The sequence below is a fragment of the Pteropus vampyrus genome, unplaced genomic scaffold (assembly GCF_000151845.1).
Source record: "Pteropus vampyrus isolate Shadow unplaced genomic scaffold, Pvam_2.0 Scaffold197, whole genome shotgun sequence".
Classification (NCBI taxonomy): Eukaryota; Metazoa; Chordata; class Mammalia; order Chiroptera; family Pteropodidae; genus Pteropus; species Pteropus vampyrus.
The window spans coordinates 1,170,208-1,191,692 of NW_011888978.1; the positions used below are offsets into that span (position 1 = coordinate 1,170,208).

The 21,485-nt window shown below is 35.8% G+C and overlaps 1 protein-coding gene across 1 annotated transcript in view; it reads right to left on the reverse strand.

The window, feature by feature from the left end:
• PRSS38 (protease, serine 38) overlaps window positions 1–17,826 on the reverse strand; it is a 34,126-nt gene extending 16,300 nt beyond the window's left edge. The window contains exons 1-3 of the mRNA XM_011372013.2: window positions 17,523–17,826; window positions 17,095–17,257; window positions 16,246–16,517 (exon numbers count right to left, since the gene is read on the reverse strand). Coding sequence (XP_011370315.2) covers window positions 16,246–16,517; window positions 17,095–17,257; window positions 17,523–17,826 — 739 coding nt within the window. The remainder of the gene's footprint in view (window positions 1–16,245; window positions 16,518–17,094; window positions 17,258–17,522) is intronic.
• Window positions 17,827–21,485: the final 3,659 nt, after the last annotated feature.

Sequence of the window (21,485 nt, forward strand, 5' to 3'; positions counted from 1 at the left end):
TGTTGCCTCTATTCTCATTTTGCTCAGAGTTTTTATCATAAATGGATGCTGGATTTTGTCAAATGCTTTTTCTGTGGCCATTGGTATAATCATATGGTTTTTATCCTTCCTTTGGTTTATGTGGTGTATCATGATAATTGATCTGTGGATTTTGAACCAACCTTGCATCCCGAAAATGAATCCAACTTGATCATGGTGAATGATATTTTTAATGTGTTGCTGAATTTGATTTAATAATATTTTGTTGAAGATTTCTGCATGTGTGTTCATTAGGAATATTGAACTATAATTTTCTCTTTTGGTAGTATCTTTGTCTGGTTTTGGAATTGGGGTAATGTTGGCCCCACAAAATGAGTTTGGGAGACTTCCCTCCCAAATGGTTTGGAATGGTTTGAGAAGGTTAGATGTTAATTATTCTCTGAATGTTTGGTTAAATTCACCTGTGAAGCCATCTTTTCCATGACTTTTGTTTGTTGGAAGTATTTTAATTCTGATTCAATTTTGTAAGCAGTTATTGGTCTGTTCAGATTTTCTGTTTCTTCTTGAGTAGGTCTTGGAAGATTGTACATTTCTAGGAATTTATCCATTTCTTCTAGGTTGTCCAACCTGCTGGCATATAATTGTTCATAGTATTTTCTTATAATCCTTTGTATTTCTGTAGTATCAGTTGCCACTTTTCTTTCATATCTGATTTTATTTATTTGGGCTCTCTTTTTTTCTTGATGAATCTGGCTAAAAGCTTATCAATTTTGTTTATCTTTTTAAAGAATCAGATCTTGGTTTCATTGATATTTTCTATTTTTTCAGATTATTTGTTTCCACTGTGATCTTTATTATTTCCTGACTTCTACTCACTTTGGGCTTCATTTGTTCTTCTTTTTCTAGTTTTTTTAGTTGTAAGGTTAGGTAGTTTACTTGGTATTTTTCTTGTTTCTTGAGGTCCTGTATTGCTATAAATTCCCTCTTAACACTGTTTTGGCTGTTTCCCCACAGATTTTAAGTCATTGTGTCTTCATTTTCATTTGCGTCAAGGTATTTTTGATTTATTCCTTAATCTCATTGTTAACACAGTCATTATATTGTAGCATGTTAGCCTCCATGTGTTTGTGTGTTTTTCAGTTTGTTTCTTATAATTGATTTCTAGTTTGTTACTATTGTGTTTGGAGAAGATGCTTGATATGATTTCAGTCTTCATAAATTTATTGAGACTTGTTTTATGGTCTAATGTGGTCTATTTGGGAAAATGTTCCATGCTCTTGAAAAGAATGTACATGCTACTGCTTTGGGGTGAAATGCTTTAACAATTAAATCTATGTGGTCTAATGTGTCAATTAAGGCTACTGTTTCTTTGTTGATTTTCTGTCTGGATGATCTATCCATGGATGAAAATAGGGTGTTAAAGTCCCCTACTATGACTATATTATTGTCGATCTCTCCCTTTATATTCATCAATATTTGTATTGTATATATAGGTGCTCCTATGTTGGGTGCATAGATGTTTATAAGAGATATATCCTCTTGTTGGATTGATCTCTTTATCATTATGAAATGCCTTTCTTTCTCTCTTGTCACAGCCTTTGTTTTAAAATATATTTAAAACATGGAGTAGATGTCGCTTTATAAGGGCTCTTGTCCCAGCCAAGTTTTCCCTTCATGTGTATTGTTTGTGGGGCTGGTTAGGTGGTGCTCTGGTAAGCCCAGTTCCTTGGTGTATTGGATCTGGAGCTTCCTGAGAGGGTCTCTGGTATGAGCCAAGGTCAGCTGCCACTTTTGCCAAGCTTGGGGCCTCTTGGTAGGAGCTACAAAGAGATATAAATTTGGCTGCTATTTGTGCTGCATTTGGAGGCACGTGGAAGAGGCTACAATGTGGACTGAGTCCAACTGCCATTTGTGATGGACTTAGGATCTTTTTGTGGGCTCCACAAATCAAGCTCAGACCAGCTACCACTTGTGCCGAGTTTGTGACCACTTAGTTGATACTAAGTTCCAGCCCAAGACTGGCTACTCCTTGTGCCAGGCTTGGGGCCACCAATGCAATTTGAGACTGCTTACCACTTGTGCTGGGCTTGGGCCGCTTAGCAAGAGCTACAAGGCACATGGAAGCTGGATGTTGCTTGGTTGGAGTTTGTGGACATTTGAGAGATTTTGGAGAAGTTTGCAGTGCGAGCTGAACCAGGCTGCTGTGTGGAGGAGCCACTGGGACAGGCTCTGGCTGAGTAAGTGAGTTGGGTGGTGTGGGATCACAGGGAATGACCAGGGTGGAGCAACCAGTGTTAGCCAGGTTAATGGAGAGCTCAGGTTTGGTGCCTGTCTGCACTGGGCCAGCTGGGTGAAAGGAGAGCTCAACAAAGGAACAAAGGTACCTGCCAGTGCTTCCTGGCCCCTTACTCTTTGGCCCTTGCCCTGAAGTGAATCAATTTGGTTCCTCATTGTATGTTTCTGGCACTTTTTGACCTGTCCGTATGCTGGAGCTTAGAGTGAGTGAGTTTTAAGTGAGTGAGTTTGTGTACTTGCCCTTTAAGAGCAGTGTATCTTGGTTTCCTACAGCTCTTTGTCTCTCTGGGACGCAATCCCTGCTGGTTTTCATAGCCAGACATTATGGGGATTCCTCTTCTCGTCACTTGTGCCCTAGACTGAGGTGCCCAGTCTGGGGCTGGGGTCCCATGTTCCTCAGGAGAGACCTCCACAGACAATAATATCCCTCCCAACTCATAATTGCCACACCATGGTTATGGGATCTGCTCATTCCACATCTCTGCCCATCCTATCAGTCTCCATATAGCTTCTTCTTTATATCTTTAGTTATAGGAATTCTGTTCTGCTAGTCTTCATGATTCTCAGTGATGGTTTTTTATAATTTAGTTGTAATTTCAATGTGATCATGGGAGAACGTGAGCACAGAGTTTACCTACTCTACCATCTTGACCAGAATTCCTACAATGTGTTATTTAATGTCCAATTTTCAACAATAAAAAATTACAAGCTATGCAAAAAGTAGGAGTGATACATATTCCAGAAAAAACAAGTCAATATAAAGGCACTATGTGTGGGCCCAGGTGTTGGTTTTAGTTGATAAAGATTCAAAACAGCTGTTATAAGTAAGTTCAAATAATTTTTTAAAACTATTGTAAGAGTTAATTGAAAATGTCATGATAAACAGTATGATAAATAGCTGACTTCCCACTAGAAACAATGAAAGCCAAAGGAAGTGGAATGGCAGATTCAAAGTGCTGAAAGAAAAAACATTCAAAGAAGAATTCTATATCCAACATAACTATTCTTCAAAAATGAAGGCAAATTAAAGACATTCCCAGATAAATAAAAACTGAGAAAAAGTTAACACAATTACCTTTCATAAAATATTAAAGTAAGTCCTTCATGCTGAAAGGAAATGATATAAGATGCTAACTGTGATCCACAAAAAAAAAAATAAAGAGCACCAGAAATAAATGTATTGATATATTAAGGTGTTAATTTATTTTAAAAGTTATATTTTATAAAGCAATAGTTATAATTGTGCTTTGGAATTTTGATTATTTGGATATGCAGTATATGTGATAATATTAGCACAAAAGGGAGAAATGGAGTCATATTGAAACAAAGCTGCTATAGTCTACCAAAGTTAAATTAGTATTAATCTGGGTGGATTTTGATAAACTAAGTAATCCCTAGAGCAACCATTCAGAAAATATCTTTTAGAATATAGTTTAAAAATAAAAAGAATAACTAAAATGGTATACTAAAAACATTTGATTATTAACTAAAAGTAGGCATGGAAGAAAAAATAGAAGACACAAGATATATAGAAACATTTAGCAAAATGATATTTGTAAATCCAACCATATTAATAATTACATAAAATGTGAATGAACTAACACTTCAGTCAAAAGGCAGAGATTTCCAGACTGGATGAAAAAAGGAGGCCCAGCTATATACTATGTGTAAAAGACACATTTTAGATTTAAAGAGACATAATAAATTGAAAGTAAAAGAATGGAGAAAGATATACTGTGCAAACAGTAATTGTAAGAGAGCCAATTATGTAACTAAACCAGTATCAGAAAATAGACTTTAAAACAATCTGTGTTATTAGGGACAAAGGCAGATATTTCATAATGATAAAAGAGCCAATGCAACATGAAGACATAATTATGAATGTATATGCATCCAGTTGGAGCCTGAATACACATGAAGCAAAACCTGACAGAACTGAAAGAAGAAATAGACAATTTGACAATCATAGTTATTGATTTCAATATCCCACACTAAATGACTGATAGAACAGATAGAAAATCAGTAAAAATATAGAAGACTTGAAAACACTGTCAGCCAACTTTATCTGTGATTTATTCAAAAATTCCACACCAATGACAGCAAGACACATTCTTTTCAAATACACATGAAACATTCTCGAGGGTAGATCATATGGTAGGCCATAAAACAAGTCTAATATGTTCAAAAAACATGAAATCTAACCAAGTATGTTCTCTGAGCACAATGGAATTAAAATTAAAATTAACAATAGAAATACATTTGAGAATTCAATAAATGCTTAAAAATTAAACAACACATTTTAATGAAGAAATCGCAATGAGAATTAGATAATATCTTGAACTGAATGAAAGCAAAAAGACAACATACCAAAACTTGTAGTATATGTATAAAGCTGTTCTTAGAGGGTAGTCTATGTCTTTAAATGCTTATATTGGAAGAAGAAAAGTACTAAAACATTCTAAGATCCCACCTTAGGAAACCGGAAAAAAAGAGCCATTAAATTCAATGCAATTAGAAAAAAAGAAATAATAAATATTAAAGTGGGAATCAATGAAATATAAAACCTAAACTTGAAAAATCAATAACCAAAAGTTGACTCTTTGAAAAGACAACCCATATTGATGAGCCTTTAGTTACAAAAGGCCAAGATAAAAAGAGAGAAGACACAAATTGTCAGAAGCAGGAGAAAAAGAGGACACATTACTATTGACTCTTTAGAAATTAAAAGGATTGTGAGGGAATATTTTGAACAACTGTGTGCCATTGATTAGATACCTCATATTAACTCAACAAGAAATGAAAATTTGAATAGACCTATTAAGAACAAAAATTAATAATAATAATGAGCTGATGGATAAATGATATAGATAGATGCCAGATAGATAGATAGATAGATAGATAGATAGATAGATAGATAGATAGATAGATAGATAGATAGATAATCCCTCCACAAAGGAAAGCCTAGGCCTGGATGGCTTTACTAGTGAGTTCTATCAAATATTTAAGGAAGAAGTTATACTAATACTACAAAACCCAGTATTACCCTGATACTAAAGCCAGACAAAATAACAAGAAAGATATAGCCAATATCACTCACAAATATAGATCCAAAAATCTAGCAAACTGAGCCCAGCAAACTATAAAAAAGGATTATATGCAATGGCCAAGAGGAATTAATCATAGAAATGCAAGGTTCACTTAACATCCCAAAATGAATAAATGTAATATATATTGTTAATAAAATAGAAGTCAAAAGCCACACGAACATCTCATAGATACATAATAAGCATTTGAAAAAACCTGACTCCTATTCATGACTCCCAAAGACTCAACAAACCAGGAATAAAAGGAACCTTAGTCTGTTAAAGGGAATCTACAAAAATCCCACACCTAACACCATTCTTACTGATGAAAAGACTAAATGTTTTCCACCTTAAGACCTGAAACAAGGCAAAGATATGCACTTTTACCATGTCTATTTAACACTGCACTGGAGGCTATAGCCAGTACAACAAAGCAAGAAAGAGAAAGGGAACTAGACTGAAAAATGAGAAGCAAACTATTTTTGTTCACAGATGCTATATTATATGTAGAAAGTCATAATGAATCTATGAAAAAAGAAAAAAAACGATTAAAACTAGGTTGCAGAATATGAGATAAAAATACAAAAATCAAGTGTATTTTAATATACCAGCAATGAACAATTAAAAAGGAAATTACTAAAATAATTCCATTCATAGTAGGTTAAAAAAAGAATAAAATATTTAGGAATACATTTAATAAGATATACAAGATCTATACAATCAAAAAATGTAAAATATTGCTAAGGTTAAGATGATCTAAATAAATGAAGACCCATTCAATGTTTATGGATTAAAAGACTCAATATTGTTTGGATGTCAATATTTCCCAATTCATTTGTCATCTCTATCAAAATCTCAGCAGGTAAGCAAAATAGCACAAGACAGACTTAAGCTTTTGTTACCCACAGAAACATTAAAAAACAATCAGAAAGTGTCAAAACCAACTTTGTCAGAACTCTGGAAAAACAAAGGTTCATAGCAACCAAACAAACCCTGACTCAAAAAAATGGCCTATTCAAGGTGATAGAAAAGCTTTGTGGCATTTTGTATTGTCCTTTCCCTTCCCCCTCCCCAGTGTAGTGGCAGCCTTGAAGAGGGAAGCACATGTTCCCAGTATGGAACCCTAGTTTCAGAAGGAGCAAAGTAGACCTTATTTGCAAATTATTGTATGTTGGCCCTAATCTATCTGAGGGCTACCTGAAGGATTGACACAAGGTACTCATCTTTGTTTCACCTAGTTCAGAATTCAGGCTGGATAAGTGGTGAGAACTTCTCAAGAATTCTTCAAGCCAAGCTAGCAATATACAGAAGTCCAGGGCAAATGATTATCGTTACAGCATACAACAGATTGCCTAAGGCCCAGGAGAAGAACTGAGGATAATTATGTTGTGGAAAATTAGAACATTCAAAAACACCCAGAGAATTGAATTGAGAGAATTTAAAAGGTCACATATATGCTCAAAGTAAGACAGATGCTCAGAAAAGACATGAGAAAACCCCTAAGGTTTCACCTTGGTCTTCTCCTTAGATTCAGTGCAAGCTTTTCTAAGTTCTGAGGAACTGCCATGACACAGAGCCAGTCTGCAAAGATCAGGAGAAGAGGTTTTCTTGTTTTGTTTGTTTGTTTTTGTTTTTAGCTCTGTCATTCAAGAAAATATCTGTCCAATAAAATAAAATAAAATTAAATTAAATTAAATTAAATTAAAAGGTAGCTGAACTAAATTTAAGGAACAGAGACTTCAGTAATCACAAATGACAAGGAATATAGCCTTTGTAAAATAGTTTAGTAAAATCATTAAACAGACTACTACAGCTTTCAACAATTAAAAAAAAAAAACCCTGAGGAGGGAGGGAATTTGATTTTCAGAGTTATCACATTATAACATTCAAAACTCAACCATATATAATACTCATTATATACTCAAAAATTCAAAACTTAGTATTCCACTTTTCAACAATGACAAAAATCATTTGGCATACAAGGAAACAGAAAAGCATGGCTTATTCAAGGGAACAAAATAAATTGGTAAAAACTGTCCCTGAGGACTTTAGAACTGTTTTAAAGATTCTTAAAGAGCTAAAGGAAAACATGGACAAAAAATTGAAGTAAATTAAGAAAATAACACATGAACAAAATGAGACTGTCAGTTATCAGAAATTATCAAAATGAACAAATCAGAAAATTTGGCTCAGCAAAGTCTAATATTTGAAATGGAAACTTTGATAGAAGGGCAAAACAGCATATCTTAGCAGGCAGAAAAGAGAATCAGTTTTATGATAGGACAATTGAAACTACAAATCTAAGGAACATAAAGGAAAAAAGAAAAAGTGAATAGAGCCTACCGGACCTTTGGGACAGTATTAAATGAATCATCATATGTATTATGGGAGTCCTAGGTGGAGAAGAAAGAGTCAGAAAAAATATTTCAAGAAATAATGGTCCCAAACATCCTAATTTGGTAAAATATATGAATCTACTGCTCCAAGAAGTTCAACAAACTTCCACTAGAATAAACTCAAAGATAGTACCCATCGAGACTCATTATAATCAAATTGTAGAAAACTAAAGGCAATTAGAGAATTTTGAATGCAGCAATAACTGATTTGTCATGTATAAGAGATCCTCAATAAGATCAATAGATGATTCTAAAAATAAAAACTACTGTGGTCAGCAAAACAGACAAACAAAAAAGCTATGGTGGTCAGAAGACAGTTGAGTGACATACTTCAAGTGCTGAAAGAAAAAAAAGCTGTCTGCTGAGTTCTAGATTTGGCAACAATGTCCTTCAAAGATGAGAAATTAGACATTTTCAGATAAACAGAAGCTGAATGTTTCTTACTATTAGATCTGCCTTGAAAGAAATGCTAACGGGAGCTCTTCAGGTTAAAATGAAAGTACACAAGATGGTAACTTAAAGCTGTATGAAGAAATAAAGAACTCTGGTAAAGGTAAATACATAGGCAAATATAAAAACCTTTATCATCTTTTTGGTTTGTAATCTATATTCTCTAAAATGTAAAAGACAAATGCATAAAATAATTCTAAATATATATTTGGAACACACAACATACAAAGATGTAGTTTGTAGTTTTGTGTGCTTTTAGAGTTAAGCTGGTATCAGTTCAAACTAGACTGTTGTAAATATAGGATGTTAAATGTAATCCCCATGTAACAACAAAAGAGATATCTAAATATATATACGTAAGAAACTGTGAAGGAGATTAGAACAAAAGATAACTAAACACAAAAGAAATCTGTATTGGAGGAAATAAGGTACAAAAAGTTTTAAGACTTACAGAAAATAGTAAAATGATGTAAGTAAATTCTTCTTATAATTACTTTAAATGCAAATGGGTTAAACTCTCCAATCAAAACTCAGAGATTGGCAGAATTGAAGTGTCCATCAATGGATGAACAGATAAATAATATGATGTATCTATATAATGGAACATTATTTAGTCATAACAAGGAGTGAAATTCTGATACATGCTATAACCTCGTTGAACTCTGAAAATATTATGCCAAGTGCATGCAATAAGCCAGACACGAAAATGACAAATAATTTTTGATTCCACTTACATGAAATATCTAGAACAGGCAAATTCATACTGATGCGAAGTAGAATAGTGGTTACCAGGGCTGGGGGTTTGATGGGGAATGTTATTGCCTAGTGGTTACAGAGTTTCTGTTGGCATGATAAACACATTTTGGGGACAGTGATGATGATTGTACAAGATTATGAATGTAATTGATGCCACTGAATTATATACTTAAAATATTTAAAATGGCAAAGTATATATCTAGATTTAGATATAGATACAATCTCCACAATAAAAAAGTCTCAGCAGACTTTTTAAAGTAGAAATTGAAAACCTGACCATGGACAACTGAGCCTTCACAACTGTTCCATGAGAGACAAGTAAACCTCCATCTTGTTTGAGCCACTGTATTTTGGGTTTCTTGGTTATAATAGCTTAGTCTTTAACTAGTATGGTTAGAAAATAAAAAATACAAACAATCCAATAATAAAAGATTTTAAACAATAAATTCAACAGCTAAAATCCCAAATGGCCAATAAATACATGAAAAAATGCCAAAACTTTCTAGCAATTAGAGAACTATGAATTAAAATTATAAGATACCATTTTATATACATCAAATTGGCAAAATTAAACAGCATGCCAACACCTAGTATTAATAGTATGGCATAATGGGAATACTCATGCCTGCTGGTTTGAATATAAGTTAGTGATACAAATTAGTAATACAAATTAGCAAACTTTGAAGACTAATTTCAAAACTTAGTCTATGCTAGTTTTGTACAATCTAAAAGTTCTACTCCTAGATATGTAATCTATGCAGAAATTCTCCTCAGGTTTGGAGGTAAGGAAGGCATGTTAGGGAATGTTTTCAAATGTGTGCTGGTATATCTGGGTTGTAACAGTAACTGTAATTTAATGGTGAGGACCTGGGATACTAAATGATTTAAAAATCTATGAATGTCCCACTCAATTGCCCTGTTTATTATACCCCCCAGAAAGCCACTGCATTAAAGATACCCTCACAGATGGAAAGAAAGAGGAGCATTTATGAATGTTCACTGAAGCATAATATATAATGGCAAAAAGAAAGCAACCCAACCTCCTTCAATAATAGTGGGTAAATAGTGATGGATTCACACAATGCACCATTCATATAGCACTTAAGATGCATTAACTAGAACTATGCAAATCCATCTCAGAAACATAATTCCAAGTGGAATATGACTTAAATAATTTTAAATATATGCAAAATAATACTATATTTTATGGCTCATTTCTAAGCAGAAATGTATTAAAGCATGCATGGGAATGAATATTAAACATCATATTCAAGATAGTGGAGTAAGAAAGTAAGAAAGCAGAAAAGAATTTGGGAAGGGTAAACAGGTTATTCAAACACATCTCTAATATGTCATGTAACCAAAGGAGTCCTTGGAGAACAATTGATCATCTTAAATTCTTTCATCAAACAAGAACAAAAGATTAAAGATACATAACCCAAACTTTCAATTCAAAAAGTTAGAAAAGGTTGGCTCAGCAAACTCAAAGAACATAGAAAAATAAATGAATGAATAGGTGGCTATCTGAACAAACAGCAAAGCAACCAACCCATGAAATACCACCTACCACCATGTCCCCTACAATCTCTAGCAGGTAGCCTTATGAAAAGACAATAGAATAGACAAATTTTGGCAACTATGATCATGAATAAAGAGAGGTCAGAAAAACAAAATAAGATGAGAATATATGAATTACAATATTATACAATACTGTTATATTAAATATTTGGGATGTAAACAATAACTTTCTAGAAAGACATAATTCATAAAAATTGGCCTAAGAATAAAAATTTTATAGTGGAATAAACCAGTAACTATAATAGAAATTAAAGATAGGACTAACCATTTATGCCCACAAAAAGTACCAGAATCACAGTATTTTATGGGAAAATGATATCATATCTTCAAGGAGCAGCTAATTTCCACTTGCTAGGAACTATGCCAGAGAAGAGAACTCATTATACAAAGTCATAGAGTATACTAATGCCAAAAAAGTTTAGGTCAGCTAGGAAAATTCTACATCCATTTTATTTATGATCACAGGTAAAAAATAATGTAAATAAAAAGTTTAAATGCTGCTTTATTAAATGATAGGATTTAAATTTTTATTTAGAATTATATACTCTAAGTACCTCATACCTGTAGAATCATACAATATTTGTCTTTTTGTGACTGGCTTATTGCACTTAGCACAAGGTCCTCAAGGTTCATTCTTGTCATAGCATATTACAGAACTTCCTTCTTTTTGAAGGCTGAATACTATTCCATTGTATGCATATGCCATATTCTGGTAATCCATTCACTGGTCAGTAGACACTTGATTTGCTTCCATGTTTTAACTATTATGATTAATGCTGCTATGGACACGGTTGTACAAATATCTCTTCAAGACACTGTTTTCAAATCTTTTGGGTAGATACCCAGAAGTGGAATTCTGGGTCAAATGGTAATTCTATTTTCAATTTTTTGAGGAACCTCCATACTGTTTTCCACAGTGGCTGTGCCATTTTACATTCCCACCAACAGTGCACAAGGATTTCAATTTCTCCATGCCCTAACACTTGTTGTTTTCCATTTTTTGGTGGTAACCATGCTAATGGGTGTGAAGTGCTATCTTATAGCATTAATTTGCTTTTTCCCTAATGATTAGTAATGATGTGCATCTTTTTATATGCTTATTGGCTATTTGTCTCTTCTTTGGAGAAATGTCTGTTCAAGTCTTTTGCCCATTTTTGAGTCGAGTTGTTTTTTTGTTGTTGAGTTATAGGAGTTCTCTCTATATATTCTGAATATTATCAGATATATAATTTGCAAATATTTTCTCCCACTCTGTGGGGGGCCTTTTCACTTAGTGAATAGTATCTTTTGATGCACAAAATTTTTAAATTTTCATGATGTCTAATTTGTCTATTTTTTTTTCATTTGTTTCCTATGCCTTTGGTGTCATAATAAGGAAATCATTGCCAAGTCCAATGTAAAGCTTCTGTCCTATGTTTTCTTCTAAGAGTTTTGTTTTAGGTATTACATTTAGGTCCTTGATCCATTTTGAATTAATTTTTAAGTATGGTGTTAAGGAAGGGTCTAACTTCATTCTTTTGTGGATATCCAATTTTCCAACACAATTTGTTGAAAAGATTATCTTCCCCATTGAGTGGCATTGGTATCTTCGTCAAAAATAACTTCACTGTATATGCGAAGATTTATTTCTGGGGTCTCTGTTCTATTTAATTGGTTTATATGTCTGTCTCTATGCTAATACCACACTGTTTTGATGACTGCAGCTTGTAGTATGTTTTTAATAATGATGTGTGAATTCTCTGGTTTTGTTCTTCTTTTTCAAGATGTTTCATCCATTCAGAGCCCCTTGAGATTCCACATGAATTTTAGAATGTATTTTTTTATTTCTGCAAAACACCTCATTGGGGTTTTGATGAGAATGCATTTAATTTGTAAATTGCTTTGGGTAATATTGACATTTTAACAATATCAAATCTTCCAAACCATGAATGTGAGATGTGTTTCCATTAACTTATGTCTTCTGTAATTTCTTTCAGCAATGTTTTGTAGTTTTCATTGTACAAGTCTTTTACCTCCTTGTTAATTCTTAAGTGCAATTGACCCTTGAAGAACAGAGGTTTGAACTGCATGGGTCCACTCATAAACAAATTTATGGTCTTATATATCCCTGGGTTTCACACCCAAGTGCAGATCAAAAATGGCATTTTCAATCTGTGGTTGAGAATTTGCAAATATGATAGGCCAACTGTATGCATTGTTCTACATCATTTTATGTAAGAGCATCCATGTATTTTGGTATTCATGGGGCATCCCAGAGCCAACCATACAATGAATGACTTAAGTTTGGGGAGAGTCAAAAGTAATGTACGTATTTTCAACTGTGTGGGGTCAGTGCCCCTAACCCCCACATAGTTCAAGGGTCAACTGTATTTCTTCTTTTTGATGCTATTATAAATGGAATTGTTTTTGTAATTTTCTTTTCAAAATTTTCAGCATGTGTAGAAATGCAACTGATTTTTGTGTTGACTTTGTATCCTGCTTTTTTGCTGAATTCATATTTAGTTTTAATAGCTGTTTTGAGGAATCTTTATATATATGTGTGTGTATATATGTGTGTGTGTGTGTGTGTGTGTGTGTGTGTGTGTGTGTGTGTAATCATATCATCTACAAACAGAGGTAATTTTACTTCTTCCTTTCCAATGTAGATGACTTTTATTTGTTTTTCTTGCCTAATGGTTCACAGTAGGACTTCTAGGTTGAATAGTGGTAAAAGCAGGCATCCTCACCACGTCCCTAATTTTAAAGGAAAGGCTTTTGGTCTTCCACTATTGAGTATTATGTTTGCCGTGGGTTTTTCATGTCTTTTATTACACTGAGATAGTTTCTTTCTAATCCTATTTTGTTCAATGCCTTTTTTATTTTTATCATGAAAGGGTATTGAATTTTGTCACATGCTTTTTCTGCGTCAACTATGATGAACATGTGATTTTTACCCTTCATTTTGTTAATGTGGTGTATTACATTGATTAGTTTTCATATGTTGAACCATCCTTTCATTCCAGGGATAAAACCTACTTGGTCACGGTTTATAATCTTTTTTAATATGTTGCTGAATTTGTTTGCTAACATTTTGTTGAAGATTTTTGCATCAATGTTCATAAAAGATATTGATCTGCAGTTTTCTTTTCTTTTAGTTTCTTTGCCTGGCTTTGGGTTCAAAGCTATGCTTACCTCATAGAATGAGTTAGCAAGTGTTCCCCCCTCTTCAATTTTGGAAAAATTTGAGAAGAATTGGGATTAGCTCCTCTTTGAATGTTCAGTAGAATTCACCAGTGAAGTCCGGGGCTTTTCTTTGTTAAAAGAGTTTTGATTATTGACTCAATCTCCTTACTAGTTATAGGTCTATTCGGATTATCTATTTCTTCATGATTTACTCTCGATAGGTTTTTAGGTGTCCAGGAATTTGTCCATTTCATCTAGGTTATCCAATTTGTTTGAGGAAAATGTTCCTAGTCCTCTCTATAATCATTTTTATTTCTGATGAATTGGTTATGATGTCCCCACTTTCGTTTCTGATTTTAGTAATCTGAGTTTTCTCTTTTTTAATTAGTCCATCTAGCTAAAGGTTTATCAATTTTGTTGATATTTTTGAAGAACCAATCTTTGGTTTCATTGATTTTCTCTATTGTTTTTCTATTCTTTATTTCATTTATTAATCTTTATTATTTGTTTCCTTCTGCTAACTTTGGGTTTAGTTTATTCTTTTCTTTTTCTAATTTCTTAAGTTGTAAAGTTAGATTGGTTATTTGAGATCTTTCTTGTTTTTTAATGTAAGCATTTATAGTTATAAATTTCCCCTTTAGCGCCACTTTTCCTGAGTCCTGTAAGTTTTGGTATGTTGTATTTTAATTTTTGTTCATCTCTAAGGATTTTCCTATTTCTATTATGATATATTTTTTTGATACATTGATTGTTCAAAAGTGTGTTGTTTAGTTCCCACAATTTTGTGAATTTTCCAGCTTTATGTTATTGATTTCTAACTTCATCCTCTTGTGGTGAGAGAAGATGCTTTGTATAATATCTATCTTTTAAAATCTATTGACTTAATTTATAGCCTATAATAGACTATCCTGGAAAATGTCCCACGGACACTTGAGAAAATGTGTATACTGTTGTTGGGTGAAGAGTTCTGTATATATCTGTTATATCAAGCTGATTTATTATATTGTTTAAATCCTCGATCCTTACATAAATTCTATCTGGTTGTTCTATCCATTATTGTGAGCAGATTACTTTTGTAGAACTATTTTTGTAGAACTATAAATTCCAATTATTTTTGTAAAACTATTTCTCCAACTCTGGCTTTGTTTCATATATTTTGATGGTCTGTGTTATGTGTGTAAATGTTTATAATTTTCACATCTTCTTTATGTATTGAGCCTTTTATTATTATATAATGTCCTTCTTTGTCTCTTGTAACCTTTTTTAATTTAAAGTCTGTTTTGTCTAATATCAGTATTGCCTCTCCTGCTCTCTTTTGGTTCCTATTTGCATGGAATATATTTTCCATCCTTTCACTTTCTACCTTTTTGTCTCTTTGGATCTCAAGTCAGTCTCTTGTAGACAGCGTATAGTTAATCGTGCAATTTTATCCACTCTGTTTTTAAATTAGTTCAATTCATTTGCATTTAAAGTCATTACTGATAAGGAGAGACTTATGTCATTGTGCTTTTTGTTTTCTAAATCTCCTATAGCTTTTTTGTCCCTCATTTCTAGCATTCATGTCTTCTGTTGTGGTTAGTTGATTTTTTTGTAGTGAAATGTCTAAATTCCCTCTTAATTTCCTTTTGTGTAGATTCTATAGCTATTTTTTGTGGCTTCCATTGGGTATTACATTTAACATCTTAAACTTATAACATTCTAATTTGAATTTATAACAACTTCAATAACATTTTTAAAAATTTTTTATGTAAACCAGATTTTAAACTTTCTTAAACTAGTGTAAGATAGCAATCTAAAATCTCTAGACCAGGCTACAAACAGCAAACTGTCAGAAGTGTTTCCTTTAAAATTAAAAAAAGAAAAGGAGACCTAGCATCATTTTTACTGGAGGTTTCAGCCATTGCAGTAAGACAAGAAAAAGAAATAAAAAATAAAATATAGGAAAGGAAATGATGAAACGACCTTTATTTGAAAAAAATGTGATTTTTAAAATTTAGAACAGTCAAATAATCAATTGACAAGCTATTAAAAATTAGTTCTAAAAATGAGCCCTTGCTGGAAACAAGGTCAAACAAAAATCAATTGCTGTGACTGATTAGCTAATGCAATTTAAAAAATTCTTTTAAATAGCCATAAAAATTCTAAAGTACCCAAAGAGAAACCTAGAAAGATAATACAATGCTTTTATGGAGAAAATGATAATAACATATAGGCTTTTTAATAGGCTGACAAAGATTATTTCTAAGTTGAATTTAAAAATCTTAAGCAAACTTTACTTTGACACTTATGGTCTCTACATACTAAATATTGATTCCACACGCAAAGTAGATCTAACTACTTCTTTGTATGCAACAAAGCCAGCCAGGGGTAAAACAAAACTCCACACTGAGAAATAGATAGTGATTGATGGGTTGAGATTTCAGTTCCCAGATACCTGTAACCCTGTAACTGACAGAACATTTTCTTTCCTGTAGTGCCTGTCAGAAAGCCACCATCCCTTCTACAAGCTCCAGTAAAGGGAATGACCCTCCACCTTGTCCTCTTACCTTTTTGGGATATGAGTCCCCATCCTGTAGCCCAGCAGGAAATGTTCTGAAAGTTCATGTTTGGAGATGCGATGCAAACAGGGAGTACAGAGTCAGAAAATACAATTGGGCTTTTCAGCTGCACTAGAGCGACGTCACCTCCAACAGGGTGATACAATTCGTACGTATGATGCAGGATTACCTTATTCACCTCAAACCACTGGGTGTGATTGCCTGCAACCTTGAGGTCCACAAGGCCCACATACATATCAAATGCCTCACTGTCTTTGTCCCTGTGGGGAGAGAGAACAAAGGCACAATAGCTCGAACACCTTGCATGTGAGGAGAAGAGCCACCACCAGCTCACAGATACAGAGAGGCCTGGAGCATGGCAGCCTGGTATCCAGACTATCAGCCAGGATGTTGAAAAGCAATCCCCTGTAGCACAGTGGTTACCTGGTTGTCTGGCAGAATTGCCTCCAAAGAAGCCCTGACCTGGGCCCATGGAGGATCTGGGGAACCATCAGGACCTACTGGCTACCAACAGCTAGGAATGGTGAGCTTTGTCAGATGTACAGTGGGCTGCCCACTCTCTCCTCAGCTTTCATTCTATGATGTGGCTTCTCTCCTCTCCTCCTGTGACCTGTCTCCTCACCTCTCATCCTATGATTTGGCTCCACACCTATCATCAAGAGCAGATGGCCCTAAGGATCCTTTAGCCCAATGCCAGGAGGAGCTATAGAAGATGGAGCTGCATGCTAGGACCCATTCTTTCTCCAATTTCGAGAAGTTCTAGTCGGAGGTATCCTGCATGGTCAGCCTCAGGGATCCTGACCTCCACCGGAACGGCATCCAGCACCACCCACTCACCTGCCGAAGCAGTGGGCGGCCGATAGGATCCAGTACTCATTGATGATGGACCCACCACAGACGTGCAAGCCCGCGTAGTGCACGCTGACCTGCCACGGCCACTTCTTCTCAGGGGCGTCCACGCCCCCTACAATCTTCCCCTGCATGTGACGCTGGCCACAAGCTGAGAGGAGAGAGACAGACTGTATGAGTAGCAGCCACGCGGGACAGGTCAGTCCACAAAGGGTGGAAAAAGCTGGTGCGACAAGAAGGGGAGGGGAGTGACAAGGAGGGGCAGGGAGTGTAGAGAAGGGTAGAGGAGGATAGCAGAGGGATGAGGGGAGAAGAGAAGGCAGGGAAAGGGTCTCCCACATGGAGATGGGGGTTGGAGGGAGGAAGCCCTGGACTGTCGCCGGGACCACTTCCAATCCATGCGGTAGGGGTCCTACCCACGACATGGCTCAGGGTGACCGCCTGCCTCTCAGGATGCCTGTGGGCTATGGCCATACTCTGAACCGGGGGCAGAAGGAGCAGGAGCAGGAGGCTCGAGGCCACGCGCCATGAAGCTCCAGGCCCAGCACGAGGGCAGGAGAGCAGGGCGGCCATGAGAAGCCTGCGAGACTCAAGACGGCACCCACGTGACGGCACTAAAGTGCAACGGCTGCTGAGCATGCGATGCGTGACGGCGCTAAAGTGCGACGGCACTAAGGCACGCAGCACATGACAGCACCAAAGCGACGGTATCTCGTACATGATGGAACTCCGAACACTTGGTTTTGCCTCTGCCTCTCATACATCTGATGGTGTCTCCCTCGCCGGTCTATCTGGACACATGAGGACACCCCTGGAGCCTCTAGCAGGTCACCGGCTCACTCACTCTGCAGCATGGAGATGGCTGTGGTAGTGGTCTCCAGTGGTCTTGCTCGCTGGATGGCTGGTGGTCAGTGGTCTCCAGTGGTCTCACTCCTGGATCAGCTGGCTGGCTCTTGACTGATACAGCAGGGATCATTTCACCCTGTGTCTCCCAATATCCAGCCTGCAAGTTGGGATTGGGTCATATGTCACAGTTGCAGCATTTTGGAAATGTGCAAGCACTCTTCATGCTGCATCTTGATCATATTTACTAATGTGACATTGAACAAAGCGAGTTATATGACCGTCAGAGAAAAGAAAATTTGGCAAAATGCACTATACCACTTAAGCTGCATGAAAACTTCAGAGCTTGCTGTTGTGACATTATGTACACAAATGAACAGGACTGTGTTCCAGTAAAACTTTATTTACAGACACTGAAATTCGAATTTTAATTTTTTACATCTCACAATATTTTTTTGTTTCCCTCTAAGCATTAAAAAAAATGTAAAAACTATTCTTAGTTCGTGAGTTGTACAGAAACAAGTAGTTTGCCAGGCTCTGCTCTAGATGTTTCTTATATATATATTTAAATAGATTTAATTTTTTATAGAATTTTTAGTTTCACAGAAAAACGAATTAGAAGGTACAGAGATGGATAATGGGGGAGGCTATGCACATGTGGGAAATCCCTGTACCTTATATTTCTTGATATTAATCCCTTGTCTTTTACAGATGGTACCTAATTTATAACAGTTTGACTTAACAAGTTTTTGACTTTTCAGTGGTGTGAAAGTGATACCCATACTACCATTCTGTTTTCATTTTCAGTACAGTATTCAATAAATTACATGAGATATTCAACAACTCATTATAAAATAGGATTTGTGTTAGATGATTTTGCCCAACTGTAGGCTAATGTAAGTGTTCTGAGCATGTTTAAGGTAGGCTAGGCTAAGCTATAATGTTCTTCACTAGATTAGACATATAAAATGCATTTTTGACTTACGATATTTTCAACTTACTATAGGTTTATTGGATTGTAACCTCATCATAAGTTGAGGAGCGTCTGTAATATATTGCCAGTAATTTCTCTTCCTTTATTGTTACTTGTACTTTAATATATTTCAAGTGTGTTCCTAATTGCTCAATGGAGAATTTTTATGATGGCTGCTTTAAAATCTTTTTCCAATAATTCAATGTGTTAGCTCGATGTCTATTGATTGTCTTTTCCTACTGGAGTTGAGATTTTCCTAGTCCTCAGTGTGATGAGTAATTTTGGACTCTATCCTGTGCATTTTGAGTGTTACTTTATGAGGCTCTGGTTCCCACTTAAATCTATTTTATCAAGCAGTCAGCCTATTAGGTTCAGAATGCACATCCTGGCTTACTTTAGTAGACTGTGGTTCCAATGGTAGTTGAGTTTATAAAGTCTCTGTGGGCTATTCTGGTCTGTCCACTTGCATGTTTCCCGGATGACAGGACTCGACCTCACGGTCTCCTCAGTGCTGGCTGGGGATTGGGAAGGGTATTACCTCCTTCTCCATATGGACTCCATAATGTGTCCAGCTTGGCACCCTGTCCTGCATGCAGAGGGTCATGGAAGATGCACACCAAGGGTCCTCAATCAAGAGTGATGTTCCCAGGGCACATTTAATAATGTCTGGATATATTTTTGATTATTTAAATTGGGGGAATGTGCTATTGGCATCTAGTGGGTTATCTAGGGATGCTGCTAAACATTCTACAATGCACAGGACACTTTCCAAAACAATGAATTTTCCAGTCCCAAATGTCACTCATGCTGAGTAGAGGAAGCCAGACTCAAAAGACTACATATATGACATTCTGAAAAAAGGAAAACTATGTGGATGGAAAACTAAGTTAGTTATTTCAAGGGGCTGAGGATAGGAAGGCTTGCCTAGAAGTGGGTACCTGAGAACTAGGGGGCAGTGAAACTCTTCTATAGCTTGATTGTGATGGTAATGAGACTGTACCTTGATATCTTGGCCTTTGGGTCCACTCTACTGTAGGAGAAGGGATCAGAACACAGTCTTCCACCAATGAAGCCAGTTTCTTTAGTGTCTTTTGGGGGACAGAGAGGTGCATTTTTCTCATGTTTGCCTCAAGAACAGGCATGATATCCTGTTGGGCCATCCTTTCCTGGCCTTTATCTTTTCTTAAGGCTATCATATGTGTGTTAGGCTGTTGGCATTTCCAGATTTCAGGCTTCTCTAACTCCAAGTTGGACACACAAGAAGAAAGAAATGCCCTCCAGGGAACTCGCCACTGGGTTGTTTGAGTTCTGCGGTCCCTAGCTAGTCTATCTCCTTTAATCGCCTTTCAGAATCTTTTGGTAGGTGACTTGTGGTGTTGTGATTAGTGGCTGGAATACAATGGAATGTGTGCATCATTCTTGTCTACACCTTAAGGAACTGGAGGTACTTCATAACTTTTAATTTTTCTTCTCCCAGCCAAGTTTGTTTCCCACAGATTTCCATTTTCAACTTGATTGATTTGGTGTTTATTTTTTATGTTGGAGATTTTTGTTAGATGACTGGTATTCCTTTGTCTTCTCTTTGAAATTAAAACTGTTGGAATAAAAGTGATCGGAAACTCTCAGGTGTGGACATGGCTTATGTACTGTGAGCTTCTCAGTGAGAGAACTGAGTGAGTCGTGGGGAGCTGCTTTCGGTTTCTTTACGACATCTCTCTTAGCTTGTCAGCTTCATAGATGATTCCATATTCCTTCCTGAGTGGCAAGGGTCTTCCTACAGTGTTCTGGCAGCTTGGATGGAAGGTGTCTTTGTCTTAGCATTCTGCTTTAAGTATGTTCACCATCTCCTAACCTTCTAGTGTTGGTATCTAGGACCCTAAACTGTGCCTGGGACTCCCCAATGTGGATTACCTGTTTTATTCTCCGCAGAAAACAAAACTCCAGATTTCTGCAGTAAAAAGATACAATAATCCAGAGGTACAGAGTACAGAGGGATATAATTGCTTTCAAATAGTTTCTCCCCCTATCCACTATTCCTAGGTTTAGCATTCCCTCCCATAGTCAAATCTAAATACACTGGTTCTTTTCGAGAATTCAGTGCTATATAGATGATGACGTTTCAGTTTTCTTTATGGCTTACTCAATTCTGTTAGGTCAATTACTATTTATAGATCTGCCATCCAGCTGTCAAAACCTTTTTTATTGAGGTGTAATTTACACACAGTAAAATTTACTCCATCATGCAAGTTTTGACAAATGCTGACAGTCGTATTACCACCACAGTCTGGCTATAGGAGAGTTTCATTGCCTCTCAGTTCCCCTGTGCCGTCTTCTAGGCAAACCCTCATATCCCCAACCCCTTGAAACAACTAATCTCGTTTTCTATCAACATAGTTTTGCTTTTACCAGAATGTCACACATGTAGTCTTTTGAGTCTGGCTTCCTCTACTTAGCATAACACATTTGAGATTCATCCATATGATGGCCAATAAAAGCAATTTTGCCTGGAAATTCATTTTCTGAAGAGTTTTAAATGATGACTTCAACTTCTATAATACGTATG